The sequence below is a fragment of the Mangifera indica genome, unplaced genomic scaffold (genome assembly GCF_011075055.1).
Source record: "Mangifera indica cultivar Alphonso unplaced genomic scaffold, CATAS_Mindica_2.1 Un_0083, whole genome shotgun sequence".
NCBI lineage: Eukaryota > Viridiplantae > Streptophyta > Magnoliopsida > Sapindales > Anacardiaceae > Mangifera > Mangifera indica.
The window spans coordinates 61922-80392 of record NW_025401175.1 but is presented as its reverse complement, the minus strand read 5'-3'; the positions used below and the strand labels follow the sequence as shown (position 1 = coordinate 80392).

The 18471-nt window shown below is 35.3% G+C and overlaps 4 protein-coding genes across 13 annotated transcripts; all 4 read left to right on the top strand.

Moving 5' to 3' along the window:
- The first annotated feature begins 540 nt into the window (after window positions 1–540).
- LOC123207506 (splicing factor, suppressor of white-apricot homolog) lies at window positions 541–4800 on the top strand. 9 transcript variants are annotated; one of them, XM_044624992.1, is made up of 5 exons: window positions 769–1526; window positions 1662–1819; window positions 1904–2181; window positions 2298–3095; window positions 3293–4800. In XM_044624992.1, the coding sequence occupies exons 4-5, from the start codon at window positions 2340–2342 to the stop codon at window positions 4715–4717; spliced, it is 2181 nt and encodes a 726-aa protein (XP_044480927.1). In that variant the 5' UTR covers window positions 769–1526; window positions 1662–1819; window positions 1904–2181; window positions 2298–2339; the 3' UTR covers window positions 4718–4800. The 9 variants fall into 9 exon arrangements, with proteins under 9 accessions (XP_044480924.1, XP_044480927.1, XP_044480931.1 ...); XM_044624989.1 differs by lacking the exon at window positions 1904–2181 and having other exon boundaries at window positions 541–905; XM_044624996.1 differs by having other exon boundaries at window positions 769–1819; window positions 1970–2062.
- Window positions 4801–6993: 2193 nt separating this feature from the next.
- On the top strand, window positions 6994–8203 carry LOC123207503 (probable WRKY transcription factor 31). The gene is made up of 4 exons (XM_044624984.1): window positions 6994–7306; window positions 7414–7461; window positions 7541–7705; window positions 7805–8203. The coding sequence occupies exons 1-4, from the start codon at window positions 7103–7105 to the stop codon at window positions 8201–8203; spliced, it is 816 nt and encodes a 271-aa protein (XP_044480919.1). The 5' UTR covers window positions 6994–7102.
- Window positions 8204–8407: 204 nt separating this feature from the next.
- On the top strand, window positions 8408–9373 carry LOC123207509 (probable WRKY transcription factor 31). The gene is made up of 2 exons (XM_044625002.1): window positions 8408–8515; window positions 8601–9373. The coding sequence occupies exons 1-2, from the start codon at window positions 8486–8488 to the stop codon at window positions 9201–9203; spliced, it is 633 nt and encodes a 210-aa protein (XP_044480937.1). The 5' UTR covers window positions 8408–8485; the 3' UTR covers window positions 9204–9373.
- Window positions 9374–11879: 2506 nt separating this feature from the next.
- On the top strand, window positions 11880–17894 carry LOC123207507 (aspartic proteinase-like). Of its 2 annotated transcripts, none has more exons than XM_044624998.1 (14): window positions 11880–12112; window positions 14168–14549; window positions 14658–14718; window positions 15251–15345; window positions 15452–15564; window positions 15692–15860; window positions 15943–15982; window positions 16081–16145; window positions 16271–16384; window positions 16484–16548; window positions 16705–16861; window positions 16943–17062; window positions 17155–17243; window positions 17573–17894. In XM_044624998.1, exons 1-14 carry the CDS (start codon window positions 11895–11897, stop codon window positions 17655–17657), a joined length of 1773 nt encoding a protein of 590 aa, XP_044480933.1. In that variant the 5' UTR covers window positions 11880–11894; the 3' UTR covers window positions 17658–17894. The 2 variants fall into 2 exon arrangements, with proteins under 2 accessions (XP_044480933.1, XP_044480934.1); XM_044624999.1 differs by having other exon boundaries at window positions 12028–12116.
- Window positions 17895–18471: the final 577 nt, after the last annotated feature.

Genomic DNA, 18471 nt, shown 5'->3' with positions numbered 1-18471 from the left:
AAATTGGTTTCGTTTGGACGATGACGATGGTCGAGATGAGGAGATCGGTCTCTTCTGGATAGTCGTCGTCGTCCAAAAGAAGTTGACTTCGTTTGCACAATGAAGATTTAGATGAAGAGTATCGACTTTTCGTCTGGATTTTATCTGGCCTGATATTGAGCACTAAAGGGAGAGACTACACTGGGAGGGAGAGAGATCGACCATCATTAGCTGGAAATTTCTCGATGAAATTGGAAACCCTAAATAAAGGGAAAATGTCACTTTTTAAAACTTAATTTTAGAAAAAATTATTAGTTTTTGAAATTAAGATGTTAAAATGATATAAACTTTAAATATTATTGTTAAATGATGATTTTTTCTTTAATCTTAACTTAATTTTGGAAGGTAAATGTTAGTTTTCTAAATTATAAATAAGTGTTTAAATTTTTAAAAATTAGAAAGTTTGAGTTTGAGAATTCACTGCACCTTGTGTGGGGGTAAGCCTTTGGCTTATTTTAATTTCCCCTCACAAAAGCGCAAAAATAATAATAATAATAATAATAACTTGTCCGGTATCTGTAGAAGTGAAATTAAGACATAGGGTTTCATTAATCTTTATATATTCTCTCTCCCTCTCCCCAATCGAACGGTCAAAAATCAATCAATGGATCTGGAGGTGATCGGCCGGCATGCCCTGCTCTTCGACGACGACACCAACGCATCGTTCGTGAACTCCGCTGCCGCCTTGGTTGAGTGGAACTCACTCTCCATCGACCGTTACGACGTCCGCCACCTTCTCTCCTCTCCTCCGCCTCGCGTCAAGCGTCATCTCTCGCCGCCACGTCATCCGGATTCCCCGTCGGAATCGGAGCTTGATCATGAAAGATACCTCGATTTGCCTTCCACGTCAGCAGAATGCGAACAAGGTAATAGTTTACCTATCAATATATATTTTTATATCAAGTATTGAATTTTTGAAGTTCTATGTGTAAATTGGGGTTTGAATGAAAGTGATATTTTGTGTTTTAATTGTTGTATATAAAAATGAAAGTGTCGCTTGTTTATTTGTCGCATTCATTATTAAAGTGTTACAATTAGCTAAAATTAAATTTATCAGGGAGTACTCAAATCGATATTCTCTTGGGACGTTTGTTTGGCGGCTGAGAATATAATTGAACCGAAAATATAAATATTTGGTTTATGTTTCATGTCATTTCTATATTTGAAGGGGCATTCTAATTTATATTAGTACCTAAATTCACGTTCCTCTGTGCTGTACTTGTTTGGTTGTGGAGAATTGAAACTGGGAAGAGAAACAAATCTTGAATTTCATGTTACATGCAGTTCTCTTTATTAAAAGTGTGAAGCCAAGCTTAATGACCAAACTTGGTCAATATATTTTTTACAGTAGTCCCTTTTGAAAGCATTATCAGGCCAAAATTTTGGAGTATAGTTTTTAGTTTGTGTGGATGTTATGTATTACATCAATATTCAAAAGTTGCAGGAAGAATGGTAGTTTCCACCAGTTTCATCTTTCAGAGAGACAGGTAAGAATATTCTTGCCTCTGGCTTTTCCTTTTAAGTTTCTTGGGATTTTCGCTGATATGGATTGATAGTACCATTAAACGAGAAATGGTTGCATGCAAGATTGATTTTAATTCTGCTTTTTGTTTTATTTTCAGATTTGGGTGATGGAGCCATACCTGTGAATGACAGTGGCTATAATGCTGTTCCCTTTTCATACGGAAACACTGGTGAATCCACTGTTGAAAGAAATGTTGAGGCTGAGTCTGGGTTTCGGCCTCCCTTCCCAGTGCCAGAAAGTTTACTTCAAAACCTAGTAAGTAGTTGCAAGGACGATTTCTATTTACATTATGATTTTCCATGTTATCAGCATATAATTGTTTGTTTGATACTTAACCAGATTGGCCGAATGATAGTTGTGAAAGGTGCATTTGTTATTCTAAGGCTTATCATGTCTAAGTTTCAGATGCTTGGCGCAGAGATGGAAGTTCTTGTGATCCAAGGTTGCCATTCGTGGGCTCCTTGTTTCCTTGTGATGTCATGACAAGGGGCCGTGCAGGTGGGATTAGGATGATAAAAATCTGTTGCTTTCACAAATCTTAACCCTTGAGAGCAAATGGGATGATACATATCTTCGTAGAGTTCTGTTTCTTGATCTTTGTGATTATCTGAATATAAGTGAGATTCAATTGGATTTTTCTCTTGGGATATTTAGTTAGTCTTTATTGGTTGTTGAATTTCTGGTTTATGTTTCATATTATTGAGACACAAATATTCTTTTATTTCTTTTTCAGCCTCCGACAGAGAAGGTACATCAAATCATTGCTAGGACTGCTATGTTTGTTAGCAAGCATGGTGGGCAATCTGAAATAGTTTTGAGGGTCAAACAAGGAGACAACCCAACATTTGGGTTCTTGATGCCTGATCATCATCTGCATTCATACTTTAGATTTCTCGTTGATAACTCGGATCTTCTGAGTGAAGAAAACAAAAATGAAAGCGGGCTTGATCAAACCACTGGTGTCGGAGGAGGTGGTGCATTGTCTTTGCTTGGTTCTGTGTATGGTTCTGGAGAGGATGAAGATGATGGAGCTGAGGATACCCTGGAACTTAAAAGAAACAAGTCTGGGGCTGCTTCTGATTCTGTTAATGCAACCATTTCGAAGGGTTCTGAGCAGACAGAATCTCCTGGAAATGTGGCTAGGAAGGACGAGAAAGTTTCTAAGCATTCGTTTCCTTCTTCAAAAGAGAAGGCTCCTATGATAAAAAGAAACCAATCAGTTAGTGCGGTAAAGTTTAGAACTTCAAGTGGGACAAAAAAAGAATGTGACTTGGCTTCACTTCGCCCTGCTGCTGATAAGCCACAAGGTTCTGCTTCACCAAGCAAGCCCAAGTTTGAATTACCTGTTGTGGAGCCTCCATCTGACATGAAGAGAGCAGTTGAAAAGATAGTTGAATTTATCCTCAGAAATGGGAAAGAATTTGAGACCGTTCTTGTTGAACAGGACCGTGCCTATGGAAGATTTCCGTTCCTTCTGCCATCAAACTTGTATTATCCCTACTATCTAAAAGTTCTTAATAGTTCTGAAGAGGTGAGTTTCGCCAATGTAATGTTTTCTGTCCTTACAAATTATTTCATCGTGAGTTTGTCATCCATTTGTCTATTGATCTTTACATTCCATGAATACCATGTGGTATGACTACCCTTAGAATCTATCCCAAAGTTCATCAATGTCCATGATGTTTCTTTTCCCTTTTCGCTGATATGTTTTTTCTCATTGGTTTACAGTCAAAGTTACCTGGCAAGGGTTCCAGTTCTGATAGGCGTGATTCAACAGGGTTGGGGGTGGACAAGAAAAAGGCTGTATCCAAAGAAAGTGATATGCAATCCTTAGGATCTGATATACCTTATGATTCTGACAAGAAGGAAAAGTTTAAGATGGTAATAAGCAAGTCGAAGAAGGATGGACAAGAACAACCTTCAAAAGTCACTGCACCTAATACTGGTGTCACCTTGGATGCAGCTGCAGCTGCTGCCATTCTTCAGGCAGCTACACGAGGCATTAGAAATCCCAATCTAGACATTCTATCAAATAAGTCTTTAAATGGTTCCAGTCAAGGCCCTATCAGTGAGGGTGGACAGACTTCTCAGTGCCAGAGTTCTAAACAGAGGTTGGATCAGAAGGGGGAGCCAAGTATTCCTGTCCCTGTTGCAAATGCTATCGCAAAATCAGCTGCTATTGCTGCTGCAAGTGAGGCTGACTCATCTGAGGCCAGCTTGACAGAAGAACAGAAGTTGAAGGCTGAGAGATTGAAGAGGGCAAAAGTTTTTACCGCCATGATTAAAAGTAAAGCAGCACCTTCAAAAAATGAAACATTGCACTGCTTATCTGTAGAAGCGGCAGGTTCTGGGTTTTCTGGATCAAGTGCTGAGGTTGCAAATCTCTTAGGCAAAGAAAGAGAGGGCAGTTCGGTTCCAGTTGATGTTGATACTTCTAGCAAAAATGAGAAGATTGAAATGAAAGATTTTGGTGAAGATAGTGAAAGACGTTCAAAGAGGAAGTATCGTTCAAGATCTAATGGGGATGGAGAAGAGGAGGAAGAAGAAGAAAAGGAAGAAAATGATCACAAGCGCTCTAAAAAGAAACGGCATTCTCATCGATCTTCACACCACAGCAGGGACAGAAAAAGACATTCCTCATCAAAGGACAGAGATTCTCGGCATCGGCACTCACAACATCGACATAGGCAACATAAATACTCTGATGATGAATCTCAAGAGTCCAAAGATTTACAGAAGCATGATAGCTCCTATGATGATGAGCATCGCTATTCCCGACCTCGACACAAGCATGTTAGCTCCTCAGATGATGAGCATGGTCGCCACCGACATCATCGCAGGCACAAATATAGCTCTGATGAGGAGCACAGACACCTAAAGCATAGGAAGAGGTCTCACTCGGAAAGAGAAGTAGACCTGGAGGAAGGGGAGATTAAATCAGATCAATCAAAAGCAAGCAATAGCAATGCCCTTAGTAGAGAAACTTCTGTGGATGTATCAAAATCATCATATCATGCTAGTAGGGAACCTTCTGTGGATTTATCAAAAATAAATCAAGATGGAAGGGCTTCATCTCAGCCCTCCAATTCAACTAGTGAAGTTTCTGATGATTTGAGAGCAAAAATCCGAGCTATGTTGATGGCAACCCTGTAATATGTACTTAAATTAGCTGTATAACATTTTAACTTTCTTTTGTGATATCTCTTAACTTTAATCTTTATTTTTGTTTACTGAAAGCCAATTTTCCCCCTTTTTTTTCCCTGATGAGTAACCCTTATTTGAGTCTGGTCATTTTTTTTGTATCTAGTTGGGAAAGTTTTACATCAAATATGTAAAACTTTAGATGCAACGATCGGGTTTCACAACTATTATATGATATAAGCCAAGATTTTGATAATTTTATTTATATTTTTTGTATTTAAATCCCTGCTCTTTTTTTTTCCCTTTCTTTAGGTGGCAAATTCTGTGTGTTTCAACTAATTAAAATATATAATGAAAACTTACTTGCAAGGCTATTATATATGGGGATAGGTTCGAGTTAAGTTAATTTGGATTTATTTCTGTATTTGACTTGAATAAAGTAAATTCGAGCTGAAGTTTAAATTGAACAGTTTGACTTGAGTTTGAGAGTCTCTGAATAATTTTTCACCTAAACTTTTGATTTTCTAATAATTTTTCTTCTTCTCTTTCTTAAGTGATTCTTTCTCTCCTTTTTTGGTGACTTCTTGTCTTCTCCAGTGTCAATGTTTGTTATTTGAGTTGGTTCAAACATAAATTGATCCTTATTTGGACCTGATTTGAATCCACCTAGTTGAAATTTAGGTTAGGTAAAGTTGTTCCTGGATAGAAAATCTTTGGGCAAAAAGTTGAATGGTCCAGTAGATGCCTAACTTTGTGGGGATGACTCTTGACTTTGAGCTGCTACTTTACCAGACCTGTACTGATATTATGGTAAAACTAGCAGGACCAAGGCAGTTATGGTGATCCTACGAGACCACTTTTCTGTTTCAATAGGACTTGTATATGCTTTGATTTTCTTTTGAGTTTTGGTACCTCAGCTAGGTATAGTTTCTTTGTTTATTTTCGCTACATTAACTCTCATAAATCTAGTTCATTAGCCATAGCAGATTTCAACGCCACTCAGCTGGGCGGTTGGATCTGAACTGAGAGGAAAAAGTACAAGGAACAAGACGAGTTCTTCTTCTCCTTCTTTTCTTCTTTCTTCATTGACTTCATCTACAAGGTAATTTCTACTGTCACTTTGAAGATAGACACAAGGATTACGAGAGACACAGAAAAAAAGAGATCCATCTTTCTAGTTTTCTTCCTACAGTTTTACAGTCAGATAACTTTTTTGGCTTTTCTGCTACTGTGATTTAAAAAACATGTATTAAATTATTATATGTCAATGATGAATATTCAGTATCGTCTTAATCAAGAATAATATAATTAAATTACTTTGAAATTTAGCACTTAATAATTAAGCTTTACTTCATATTTTAAAACCTTCAAGTATTGATTAGTACTAAAAAATAATCTCTCTGTCTATTTGACTTCATACTTACAAGCCACCTGTAAATTTGACGCACCATCTTACCTCACACATTGCGACTAGAATCTTGTATATCCTCCATTGGACGCTTCACATTTCTTCCCTTTTTTACATTATTGATTTCTTCTTCTTCCTGCTCTTCGTCCCACCATTATTTTAAAAGCCATATCATATTGGTTATGATTAAAATCCAATGTAGTTGTTAGATTATATTGATTTGAGGTTAAATCGAATGAATTTTACCCGGCTATAATTCAATTATTGATTCATACTTTTTTTAGGTTAACATAACTAAACCCCTTATTGAAGATGAAACGACTCAAATTAGGGTATATCATATATTAATAATTATTATTATGTCATTGAATTGAGTTATTAATATGAAAGTTGAATTTAGTTTTCAAGAGTATGATTATACATATAAAACACTCGATTGAAAATATATATTATTAAATCTTATCTAATAAATATACCTTAAATATATAAAATTTTAATCATATCTAATTGACATCATTGATCTATTCAATTTATAGTATTGATTCATTTGTCTTTAAAAGATTGTTTAAATAGTAAAAACATACAACTTTAGAGTGTAGAGTTCAGATTTAAATTTAGTGATTAGAAGTTTACCCATTATACTAAATATTTTATGTTCTCAGATTGATCGAAATGTCAAGTCCAAATCGTTTTCCATTCATAGTGTTTATTATATTTTTTATTAGCTAGAAACTTTTATTAGAGTTGGGTAATTAGAAGTTACCCTTTAAACCTAATTGGGTTTGAAGTGTGTCGATATTATATTATTATTTACACGTCTTCAATTATCTCTCTCTCTCTCTCCACAACACAAGCAATAACCCCTTGACAAAGGGATGTGACTCTTCTTTGATACTCTTTCTCTTACTTTCTTCCTTTCCATTAATGACACAAAGCCACTCAACTCTACTCCTCTTCAATTCAATACCATCAAGAACAAAGACTTCACCATGGATTTCCACGCTTCTTCTGCTCAAGATCGAACTCTCAATATCGATTCTGCAGGAGATGAGGGTTCTTATAGAAGGGTAGTCAATGAGATGAACCTCTTTCCTCAAGATCATAACGAAACGTCGACCTTGCTTCATGCCAACAAAGAAACAGCTCCCATTCATGACCGAGATGAGCAAGAAATAATCGAGCTCGATGTCAATGTAAGTTTTCATCATGTATGATCATATATATAATATATATCAGTAAATTCAGTGTTATTTTTCTTTCTAATTATGTATAGTTTTCTTTTTTTTTCTTTGAATTGCAGACTTGTTTAAATCTCTCTACGATTAGCATGAGTAGTGAGACGGATCAGGTTTGTCTGTGTGAGATTTTGATCATCTATATCTATTGTTTCTGTGATGTTTATTATTTTCTTCTTCTTCATGTGACAGATTTCAGTCATCCGGGCAGACTTGAAGAAGATGAATACTGAGAATCAACGTTTAAAGAGCTTGCTTAATCAAGCCAACAATAACTACCGTGCATTACTGATGCATTTATACACATTTATGCAAGCTCAGCATGTCTTAAGACATGGAAGATTTCAAACTCCTGAGGTAATTAATTGATTTTACTGGAATTACAGCATCAATGGTAAATTTTGTACGCCTTTATTTATGAAGCTGGTTTTGATATGAAGCATGTTAATTGATTAGATGGCGAAGAGGATTGAAGGAGTCAGTGTTGCAAGGCAGTTTATGGATCTGGGTCAAGCTGGAAAAGATCATCATGAACTTGCTCAATCTTCTATATCGCCAGAAAATATCATAGTTGAGTCCATGGAAGCACAGAAGATTAACGAAATTGTTGCAGTTGATCGTTTGGATAATAGAGAAGAGAGCCCAGAACGAGTTCATCCATCTGGGTGGATTTCAAACAAAGTTCGCAAGTTTAATTCTTCACAGACAATGACGATCAGAAAAGCCCGAGTCTCAGTTCGAGTTCGATCAGAAGCGGCTATGGTGAGTATTAAACAAGTTTCAAGATCAAATTTTCATAGGAGGGTGTATAAATACTGTTTAGAAACATCATCTCCTTTGACAATAATTTCATAAACAAACGAAAACAAATGGCAGACATGAGACATAGATTTACGAGCACACAAGAATAAAGCGCCTGCTTTTGTTGAAGTAAGATTCAAGAAAGAGACAAAAAGGAGGCTGAGAGCTACATTGTATACTGTTCTTCTCTAGTTTCCTATTTTTATATTTAGGTTGAATATTTTTAAACCCATTTTGTTGCATATATGACAGATTTCTGATGGATGTCAATGGCGAAAATATGGGCAGAAGAAGGCCAAAGGAAACCCTTGTCCTCGAGCTTACTATCGTTGCACCATGGACTCCAGTTGCCCGGTTCGCAAACAGGTGCAAAAACTTGTTAAGACCTAGATAAGATGAGAATTTATGTAGAAAAAGCTGAAATTTTGAATCAAATTGGTGTCCAAAATAGGTACAACGATGTGCGAAAGATCGAACTGTTCTTATAACGACTTACGAAGGCAATCACAACCATCCACTGCCTCCTGCTGCTGTGTCAATGGCATCAACAACATCAGCTGCGGCGTCCATGCTCCTTTCGGGATCAATGATCAGCCCAGATGGGATGATTAGCTCACCAAGTTTGGCATCACTCTCTGCTTCAGCGCCATTTCCTACTGTTACTTTAGACCTCACTCAGCACAGTCCCGAAAATCCCACACTGTTTCAATGCCCAGTAAGCCAAGTTCATGGCTCTTCTCAAAACCTGCCTCTCAATTCTCTCGCCATGCCACAGGTTTTTGGTCAGCTGGTTAATGAGCAACCAAACAATATTTTGGGTCTTCTTAGAACACTGAGACTTGAAACTCCCTGTTTACCGCAAAATGAGATGCAGGCGACTGTGCCATATGACAACATTAGCGCGGCATTAACGGCCGCCATTAAATCTGATCCAAGCTTCACTGCAGCTCTAGTGGCCGCCATCACTTCCATTCTTGGCAATTCTCATGATCAAAACCAGCAAAATGGTAACAACTCTACAACTACAGGAAACAGCAGCGACATGAACACATGAGAATCTGAACTCAGAAGAGATCTATATAAATTTAGGATCAGCTACTTTCTATCCTATCGGAAAGCCAAATGTTCTTAATTGAAATGAAAGTTCTTAGCGGTGGGTTATTGTTATGCCCAGCAGGGTAGTTGTAAAAAAAATGCTTCATTATTATGAGCTTATGTTAAGAGTTAATGTGTTGCCGTAACACCTAATTCAAAGTCAGCTCAAAATCCCAACAAACTGAGTTTCAAACTCAATTTAGAAATAATTTAATTTTAAATTTTATTTGAATTAATCCGAATTCAAATATTCAGATCATCTTGAAAGTATTACTGATCTTATCAATATTGTAAAGTATTTAGTTGCCCTGACTGCAGTGATAAAAAATACACGTGATTCATATTTTATCCTCGGTGCTAAGATTTTTGAGTCAGAGTAAGAATCTCCTCTTCTGTAGAAACAGTTCATCTTTCTGTCGTTCTAGATGTTATAAGTTTCCAGTTGTGCAGTAGATCGGCTGCCCTAATTTTATTTCTTCTTCTAGAGTGCATTAATGATGGAGATTGAAATTTCTTAGAGTAGATTCAAATCAAAATAAATAGTGATCCAAGCTCGAAAAGCTCAGGTCGAATCCACCCATGATCACTATGGTGATTACTTCTATGGAAGTTCGATAGTTCAATGACTAAGGTAGGTCGCAATTGCCGACCTATTTGCATCAGGGTTTATCTGCCTTGCCTTATATATTCTAGACTATAAAGCTGTTTTGATAGAGAAGAACATGGAGGAAATGCGTTTTTCAAAGGCTGTACCCACCTAATCTAGGCTAATTTGTAGTTAACACAAAGTGCTTAAGCATTTGAGCTTTATTATCATTATTATTATTATTTTTTATTTCAATTGAACCTAACAATCATTAATACGGTTGAATTCTATTGAATTGCTCCAACTCGAATTTAGATGAAATGAGTTGAATTTGAGTCAATTCAAATTGAACGTAAAAATTATTTTCTAATTGAGTTTAAATTTTAATTTGTCTATCTCTCATTTACTCTTTAGATTTTCAATCGATATCAATTGAGTTCATTCAAATTCGATATGAATTGATTGTAACCCTAATCATTAATGTGTATTAAATAATATTCAACAAACCAAGCAATAATGTAGAGAGAAAAAAAAAAAAGAGAGAGATATTTCAACTTGTATAAGAGCAAAGTTGTCCTCTTAGAAAGAATTAATTAGGGTTTTTGTGTCTTTGATTTGATTCCTGACTGAGTATTTGTTTCTTTTTTTTTTTTTTCCTTTAATAATGGAAACATAACACATGAATTATTAAGTGTTTTTAGGGTTACATTGACAGGCTCAAAACAAGCTTGGATAACTTCAAGCCTCTAATTTGAGTTTGAGTTAAATCGATTTAAATCTGACAAATAGTTTGGAATTTGTTAATAAATTTATTTTTTTTTACTTTTTTTTCATCATCATCTTCAAAGTCTATTTTTTCTAACATTGATTTCGTCGGCAACTCAAAATTAAGTTAGATTTTATAAATTCGAGTCGATCACTGTTTCGGGTTGGCTTCTATGGAATTCATCCCCAATTATATTACATTACAATTCAGCATCAATATACCACTACTCATTGCCCATATACAAAGAAAGTATGTAACCTTTGAAATGTTCATGCGGCACGGGCACGGGCACATGAACTAAGGAAAGAAATGAGTACACTTCTTCAGCCCAGCCCATTCAAATTTCAAACATAAGACTCCTGAGCCCAACCCAAACGTGTATAAAATAATTATAAATAAACAAAACTTTGGGTGAGAAATTATCACTATGCCTGTTATAATTATATTAATAAAATTATGTATATTAATTATATATATATATATATAAATAGGTATATATTTAATATATATTATTAAATAATTTTAAATTAATAATAAAACATTATCCAATTATATTATAATATATCATGCATATATCTATTGATATATTAAAAAGTAAGTACATATAACGGTACTCAATTATAATTATAATATGAAGTAATACTTCATCAATTAATAGATAGATATTAATAAATAATAATTATATAATTGAATAATCTTAAATTAAATATAAAATAGATAGTTAGACCACCCATTCATATGATTTTATCGTTAATGATAAAATTGAAGTTATCTTAAACTGAACTTGAATTTGGGTAAATTCTAATTTGATTTGATTTGAAATGTCAAATTTAAGTCTACACTTGTGTTCGATGAGCTCTCCCGAGTTAGTTTAAGAAAAATCAAGTTAAAATTCGATTATAATATCAAACTGAACTCAAATTAGTTAAAAGTGATTAAAATAATATCATTTTAATTAATTTAAATCAATTTTTTTTAAACTCGTAAACTTGAGTTTAACAATATAAAGTCATTATATTCAAATTCAAATTTACTTAATCTAAACTCATTTTAAATTTATTCAAATTAAATAATATTATTTATAATAGAAGTTTTTTAAATATAAATAAAAATTCAATCTCATTGCCCTTAAATAACGAATTTTGTTGCGTGACACTTTAATTTAATTTTGAATAATAAGAGTTTCTTGTCAAACTCCTACATTAAAAATCTTACCTAATTATTGTTATTTTTTCAAAAGTGCCCAAACGAATGGTCATTGTAATGCATCAGCATCAAGCTTGATAGTCAACCGACGCATGACATCAACTTTACTTAGTTTCAATCTCTTAGCCACCAAGGAAAGAATATCCGATCATCACGCACACGTGTACGGTCCTCGTGTCCTACAATTGCCCGCTCAACCCACTCTCCAGCGCTTTATTAACAGCACCAAAACTGCACTGATATCCCTCATCTCACAGTTGTTTCTCGTTTCGACGACTCTCTGTATCGATTTCCAATTCCAACTCACTGAGTGGGTAATTATAAATTTTAATTTGAATCTATTCAATTTTCTCGCTTTAATTTCTTTAATTATAGTTTCGATTACGCAATATCGTTGCGTTTTTGCTAGTTCGATTTTTTTTCATGTGATCGTTCTGTTTGGTTGGTGAGAAGATGCGAGAAAATAAGCCGATCGGAAGTGATAAGTGAATGAGAAAACTGATTGCCGTCTTTATCCAACGTGCTTTTTATTATTTTGACGCTAATTTTATGTTTGATGTTGTTTATGCTAATTTCGTGAAGTTTGAAGCTCTTTTTTTGGGAATCGAACATGCGGATAATCAAGTTATGGTTCTGTTTGGATGCTGAGAAAATTTGATAAAAATTAAGCGACCGAATGTAATGATTAGCTGAGAATGTGAAGCACTGTCTCTCTGGATCTTGTTTTTAATAATTGTGACATTTAGTTTTAATTTCATGAGTTTTAGATTTTACAAAGTTTCTGATAATAGAGTTATCTTTCGAAAATTGACAACTAGAAGTAGCAAGTGGCTGAGAAAAGTATGGTCTCCATCTGTTGACTGTTTTGATCATTCTGACTTTAATTTCACGGAAGATATTGAATATTTTCCTGTTTTAATATCGTGGAGTACAAGAATTTCTGGGAATTAAACCTTTGGAAAATATTAGATTATAAGTATGATTCTGTTTGTTCGGCATGTTTAATGGTTTGCTTTTCTGGTTAAATAAAGACTAGGAAAGGAGAGGTTTGGTATATACTAGATTATCAAATTTTTGCTAAGTGGTCGCTTGGGTGGCCAAGGTAGGGTGCCCAAGCCAATGAACGTGGGTTTTCAATGGCAATATATCAAGATCAAACTCTTGATTTATTTAATATTGTGATTGTAGGGTTGGTCACCTACTTGGTGTGGTCGGTTTATAGTGGCAAAATCTCTACCTATATTTGTATACTTTGTTGTCCCTGCAAACAAAAGTAGCTTACAAAAATGAATTCTGTTTAAATTTGGTGGATACAGACAGGCTTGCTTGTTTCTTACAATTTTGTCACTATGAAATACCAGACTGGTGATGTTGAGGAGTCTTAGACTGTAGGTGTGTATGCTATGAGTAATCGGGCATGATACACTAGTGAAACTCAGTCTTTTGGTCTTTTGATAAGTGCTTATGTGGGCACATGTTTACCTAGTGCTCGTAAATTTTAACACAACCTATTTATTTGATATGACATGACATGAAAAAAATCTAATAGAGTTGAGTTTTTCAACAAATTGTAGATCAGGTCAATTTGACATGATTCAATAGTAAATTAGATTGTGTTTGGGTTGATACACTAGTAATCCGAACTGATTTGAATGCTTAAGTAAATGTTATTGTAGTAGAATTTGTTGGAGATGAATTAAAGAAATGTTAAAGGACAAGTATTAGCAGATGAAATCTTTACATGTTACATAAAAATATATCTCTATATAGTTGTAATTACTGTGATTATTCTTGATTTTGATTTACTAAATTATCTTATTTATTGTATTGTGAGAATAAGATTTGGTTACTAAGATTATTGGCGTATTTTAAAGGGTCTAAGTACATAATTTTTTTGGGCCATTTCTAAACATGACAAATTGTTGTGTTGTATGTTTTGCTAGTAGTAGGTTGAGATAATTTGGGGAAAAAATTAAAACATTAAAAACATTTAAGATAGTGGAAAGACTGGTTTTAGGATTGGGAAATTTTGACATGATTTTCAAGACACAAACATAATCTGATTACAAATGTGGTGAAATATGATAATGCAATGTAGAATGTGGTCTGCAAATTTGTACCACTAACCCCTATTTTTAAATTAATAAGATTGTTGTTAATACGGTTATTTTGCTATGAATACAATTTTGTTTACTTCTTGTTAATATTGTTGTTAGTACACTTACCTCTATTGTAGAAATTACTTAGCATTACAGGTTATGTACAACATTACTGAATTCATAGCAGATATTCACAATTTCCTTAGCTTGTAGTGAAGATTAATATAGTAGTTAATAATTAATAATTTTGCCATTAAAATTTACAGTTTTGTCAACATGGGAACAAAGTTGAAATCCATTATGGTCAGCTTCTTCCTTTGTTTGCTTCTTTTTCCTATGGTTTTCTCTACCCCCAATGGCGGGTTATATAAAATTGGACTCAAAAAGATGAAGTTTGATCAAAACAACCGGCTTGCTGCGCGGCTTGACTCCAAGGAGAGAGAGTCACTCAGGGCTTCTATTAGAAAATATCATCTTCGTGGAAGCTTAGGAGAGTCAGGGGAGGCTGATATTGTAGCACTGAAGAACTACATGGATGCTCAGTACTTTGGTGAGATTGGTATTGGAACGCCCCCACAAAATTTCACTGTTATATTTGACACTGGTAGTTCAAATTTGTGGGTGCCCTCATCTAAGTGTTATTTCTCAGTGAGTAATTCTACTTTTCTCTGAATGTCTTAAGTGGGATTTATGTGTTGAGAAATGTAGGTATAAATATTTTCTATGAGATTATCATGTTTGTGAATCTGGGCACAGGTTGCTTGCTATTTCCATTCCAAGTACAAATCAAGCAGCTCGAGTACTTACAAGAAGAATGGTTTGTACTGCTTTTTTTTAATTTGAATGCTGCTTAAATTTTTAATTTTATGATTGCCTTTTAGCTATGATGCCAAATTTTTCTTTGCAATCATACTCTATATGTGGGTTTTCTGTATGCCCTTTTCATGACCAAAAGTATTTTATCACTGAAGAACTTCTTTGTTTTTTGGGAAATGGGGGAATCCCTAGATTGCTAACCCCTGGGGTCTATGGCTGAAGTATTATTATAGTTTGATTACTTTTTTTTTATGGATATATGCTAATGTATACAGTCTGGTACTTAGTTGCAATTTTTATGCCCTGTACCGGAGTCTCATCAAATATGTTCAACAGGCACATCATTTAGAAGCCTGTGAATTGGTGTTTCAATTTATAGATAATAGTTGGCCGTATCATGCCTTATCCGTTTCCATCACTGTTTTTATGTGTGATTGGATGAATGTTCATGTGCATGGCAATTCAATAGTAAGAAGGTAGTAGGAGTTTGTCATATATGGAAGAGAACTTATTCAGTTTTGATCCTTACACAGGTAAATCAGCAGATATCCATTATGGAACTGGAGCTATCTCAGGGTTCTTTAGTGAAGACCATGTCAGAGTTGGTGATCTTGTGGTTAAAGATCAGGTAATTATAAGGTCTTGATTTTGTGTTCTAACTGCAGTAATAATTGTAATATCACTTTTTTACCTTGTGGCTTTTGCCTTTGCTTGACAGTTATGGTATGTTTCAGGAATTTATTGAAGCAACCAAAGAGCCTGGCCTCACATTCCTTATGGCCAAGTTTGATGGCATTCTTGGCCTTGGATTTCAAGAGATTGCTGTTAAGAATGCTGTTCCTGTGTGGTAAAGTGGTGCACCTTAACTCTTATTTTTTGCTCTTTTAGATTTTTTTATTCAAGTTTATTGGTTATAGATGAATAGGTGGTGTAGAAGTTCCATTTCCAAGATCTCTAACTTATTAGTGCTTCAGGTACAATATGGTGAATCAAGGTCTTGTTAGTGAACCTGTTTTTTCATTTTGGTTTAACCGAAATGCTGATGAAGCAGAAGGGGGGGAAATAGTTTTTGGTGGGATGGATCCTAATCACTACAAGGGTGAGCACACATATGTTCCTGTGACACAGAAGGGGTATTGGCAGGTTTGTGGCAACTTCTTTTGGTATTTATTGTAGGATATTTCCATCTCAATTTTCTGAATATGAACTGCTGTCTTGTTGGCAGTTTGATATGGGTGATGTCTTGATTGATGGTAAAACGACTGGTGAGTAAAATATTTGTCACTTATATTGTTCTATGGAGACACTGAGTGCAGTTGGTCATCAATTGTTTTTCTTCCTAACTGTTGGCTTTCTTTTTCAGGGTTCTGTGCTAGTGGATGTGCAGCAATTGCTGATTCAGGAACCTCGTTATTGGCTGGCCCAATGGTGTGTATCAATATCTGTGTGTAGTTTACATGATTTTGGGCCATTGACTGCAGTTTTTACATACATAAGTGTACATACCGTTGTTACATGATTGATTGAAGTACTTTTTTCTATTTAACTTGTAGACTATCATAGCTGAAGTCAACCATGCCATTGGAGCCTCTGGGATAGTTAGTCAGGAATGCAAGGCTGTAATTTCACAATATGGAGAAACCATAATTGATATGCTTTTAGCTAAGGTATCTATAAGCAGCTGGCATACCTCTAGTAGAAATAATCAATAATAAAGCATTGTTTCTTCATTTTTGGTTTTTAATTATCATCAATATGTTTGCCAGGATGGGCCAGAAAAAATTTGCTCTCAAATTGGTTTGTGCACATTTGATGGGACTCGAGGTGTAAGGTAAATTGTTGACTTGTTTGTCTTGAAAAATGTATTTCTTTTACTAAACCCATAGACAATGTTATGAATATTGCACACGCAAATAATTTGCATAGATGCGTGTGAATTGTGTGAGTATACATTGCTTGTTGAATTGTTTTAATGTGATGTGATCAGTATGGGCATTGAGAGTGTCGTTGATGAGAATGCAAAGAGATCATCCGGTGGTGTGCACGATGCAATGTGCTCAACATGTGAGATGACAGTTGTATGGATGCAGAACCAGCTCAAGCAGAATCAAACACAGGAGCGGATTATTAGCTATGTTAATGAGGTGAAATGGTGTCCTTTTATTTGGTATGTTTGTGGGAGTCCCAGTTTTGTGTTTCCTCAAGGCTTTCCTCTGGTAATGCAGCTCTGTGATCGGCTGCCCAGTCCTATGGGAGAATCGGCTGTTGATTGTAGCACTTTGTCTGCCTTGCCTAATGTTGCCTTTACCATCGGTGGAAAGACATTCAGCCTCAGTCCTGAGCAGGTTCATTATAAATTAGTTTGGACTGGTAATTGTGTTTATTGTATTTGTCACGATAATCCTTAACAAATTTCATATGGATGATGCCATGACAGTACATCCTAAAAGTTGGTGAGGGAGAAGCAGCGCAATGCATTAGTGGATTTACAGCGCTAGATGTGCCTCCACCACGTGGTCCTCTCTGGTATGGCTATTCTCTCAAATTAATTTATCTGTTTTTATATCAGGGGTGGATACGGACCTGGAAAATTTAGTTTGAGCTGACGATGAGTTTGGCACAAAAGCCACAAAAAATGAAATGAAAAAGAATCATTAGAGAAGATAAATTTTAGTGACTCTTCCAAATTGAGTCAGCTTGACTCGAACTCAGGTTGGGGTTATCTCTGGTTGAGCTCCACTGTTTTGAGTTAAACACCGAGTCAGATCTACCCCTAATCATCATTATGAAAGGCTGCATGTTGGGGATTTTGTATAATCTCTGAAACCTTGCCACTTGTATTTGTGACAATGCAGGATCTTGGGGGATGTTTTTATGGGCACCTACCATACAGTTTTTGACTACGGCAATATGAGAGTTGGATTCGCAGAAGCCGCCTAAAATGTTGCTTTTCTATCTTTGTTGAAGGCGTTGGAGTGAACAATGTAAATAGTTGGTGTTCTGTGTCTATTACGTTCTATTGTAGTAAGTCGCAACTTATTGACGGAGATATAATCACGTCATGTTTGTCAAGTGGTTAATCATCCTGTTGTAATGGAACTTGTGTCTGTGTTGGGATCGGAGGCTCTGATATTCTACTAATATCTTACCCTGCTGTATATGCAGTTCTCTTTTTAAATAATGGTTACTAGAATTTCTGTTCACTAAAATCACCCACTTTCTTATTTCTATACATCAGCACCCATGTGATTCGCGAAATGAATAACTGGGTCTTAGGAAAAATATTTAAGTTTCGGATTCAAATCGAGAGTAGGTTAAATTTTGATAATGGGGTTTTGGTATTTGGGGTTTTTGCTGTACTGAATTCCACATCTGCAACGGATTGGTTGTGATGTGAATGACGAATTATTCCAATGGGATACGATTGCTTTAAATTTAATCAATCATGTGGTGAAGAGGCGTATGTATGGTGGTAGCTTTGATGGGATGGCCATGAAATCTGGGAATATGTCCTTTTGTGAATTTAACGGATTTCTCATCTGCAACGGATTGGTTGTGATGTGAATGACGAATTATTCCAATGGGATACAATTGCTTTAAATTTAATCAATCATGTGGTGAAGAGGCGTATGTATTGTGGTAGCTTTGATGGGATGGCCGTGAAATCTGGGAATATGTCCTTTTGTGAATTTAACCCCAGGAACCCTGAATCAAGCTAATTTAGATTGAATTTAAAATTTGTTTTGAAGAGCCA

Bases quoted from the DNA above. Each gene is read 5' to 3' on its own strand.
- LOC123207507 (XM_044624998.1), top strand. From the start codon at position 11,895: ATGACATCAACTTTACTTAGTTTCAATCTCTTAGCCACCAAGGAAAGA. The intron at 16,862-16,942 runs GTGAAATGGTGT...CTGGTAATGCAG, and splicing joins TTATTAGCTATGTTAATGAG to CTCTGTGATCGGCTGCCCAG. The intron at 17,244-17,572 runs GTATGGCTATTC...GTGACAATGCAG, and splicing joins CCACCACGTGGTCCTCTCTG to GATCTTGGGGGATGTTTTTA.
- LOC123207509 (XM_044625002.1), top strand. From the start codon at position 8,486: ATGGACTCCAGTTGCCCGGTTCGCAAACAG. The intron at 8,516-8,600 runs GTGCAAAAACTT...TGTCCAAAATAG, and splicing joins GTTGCCCGGTTCGCAAACAG to GTACAACGATGTGCGAAAGA.
- LOC123207506 (XM_044624989.1), top strand. From the start codon at position 644: ATGGATCTGGAGGTGATCGGCCGGCATGCCCTGCTCTTCGACGACGAC. The intron at 1,820-2,297 runs GTAAGTAGTTGC...TTTCTTTTTCAG, and splicing joins AAAGTTTACTTCAAAACCTA to CCTCCGACAGAGAAGGTACA. The intron at 3,096-3,292 runs GTGAGTTTCGCC...ATTGGTTTACAG, and splicing joins TTCTTAATAGTTCTGAAGAG to TCAAAGTTACCTGGCAAGGG.
- LOC123207503 (XM_044624984.1), top strand. From the start codon at position 7,103: ATGGATTTCCACGCTTCTTCTGCTCAAGATCGAACTCTCAATATCGAT. The intron at 7,462-7,540 runs GTTTGTCTGTGT...TTCATGTGACAG, and splicing joins TGAGTAGTGAGACGGATCAG to ATTTCAGTCATCCGGGCAGA. The intron at 7,706-7,804 runs GTAATTAATTGA...TTAATTGATTAG, and splicing joins GAAGATTTCAAACTCCTGAG to ATGGCGAAGAGGATTGAAGG.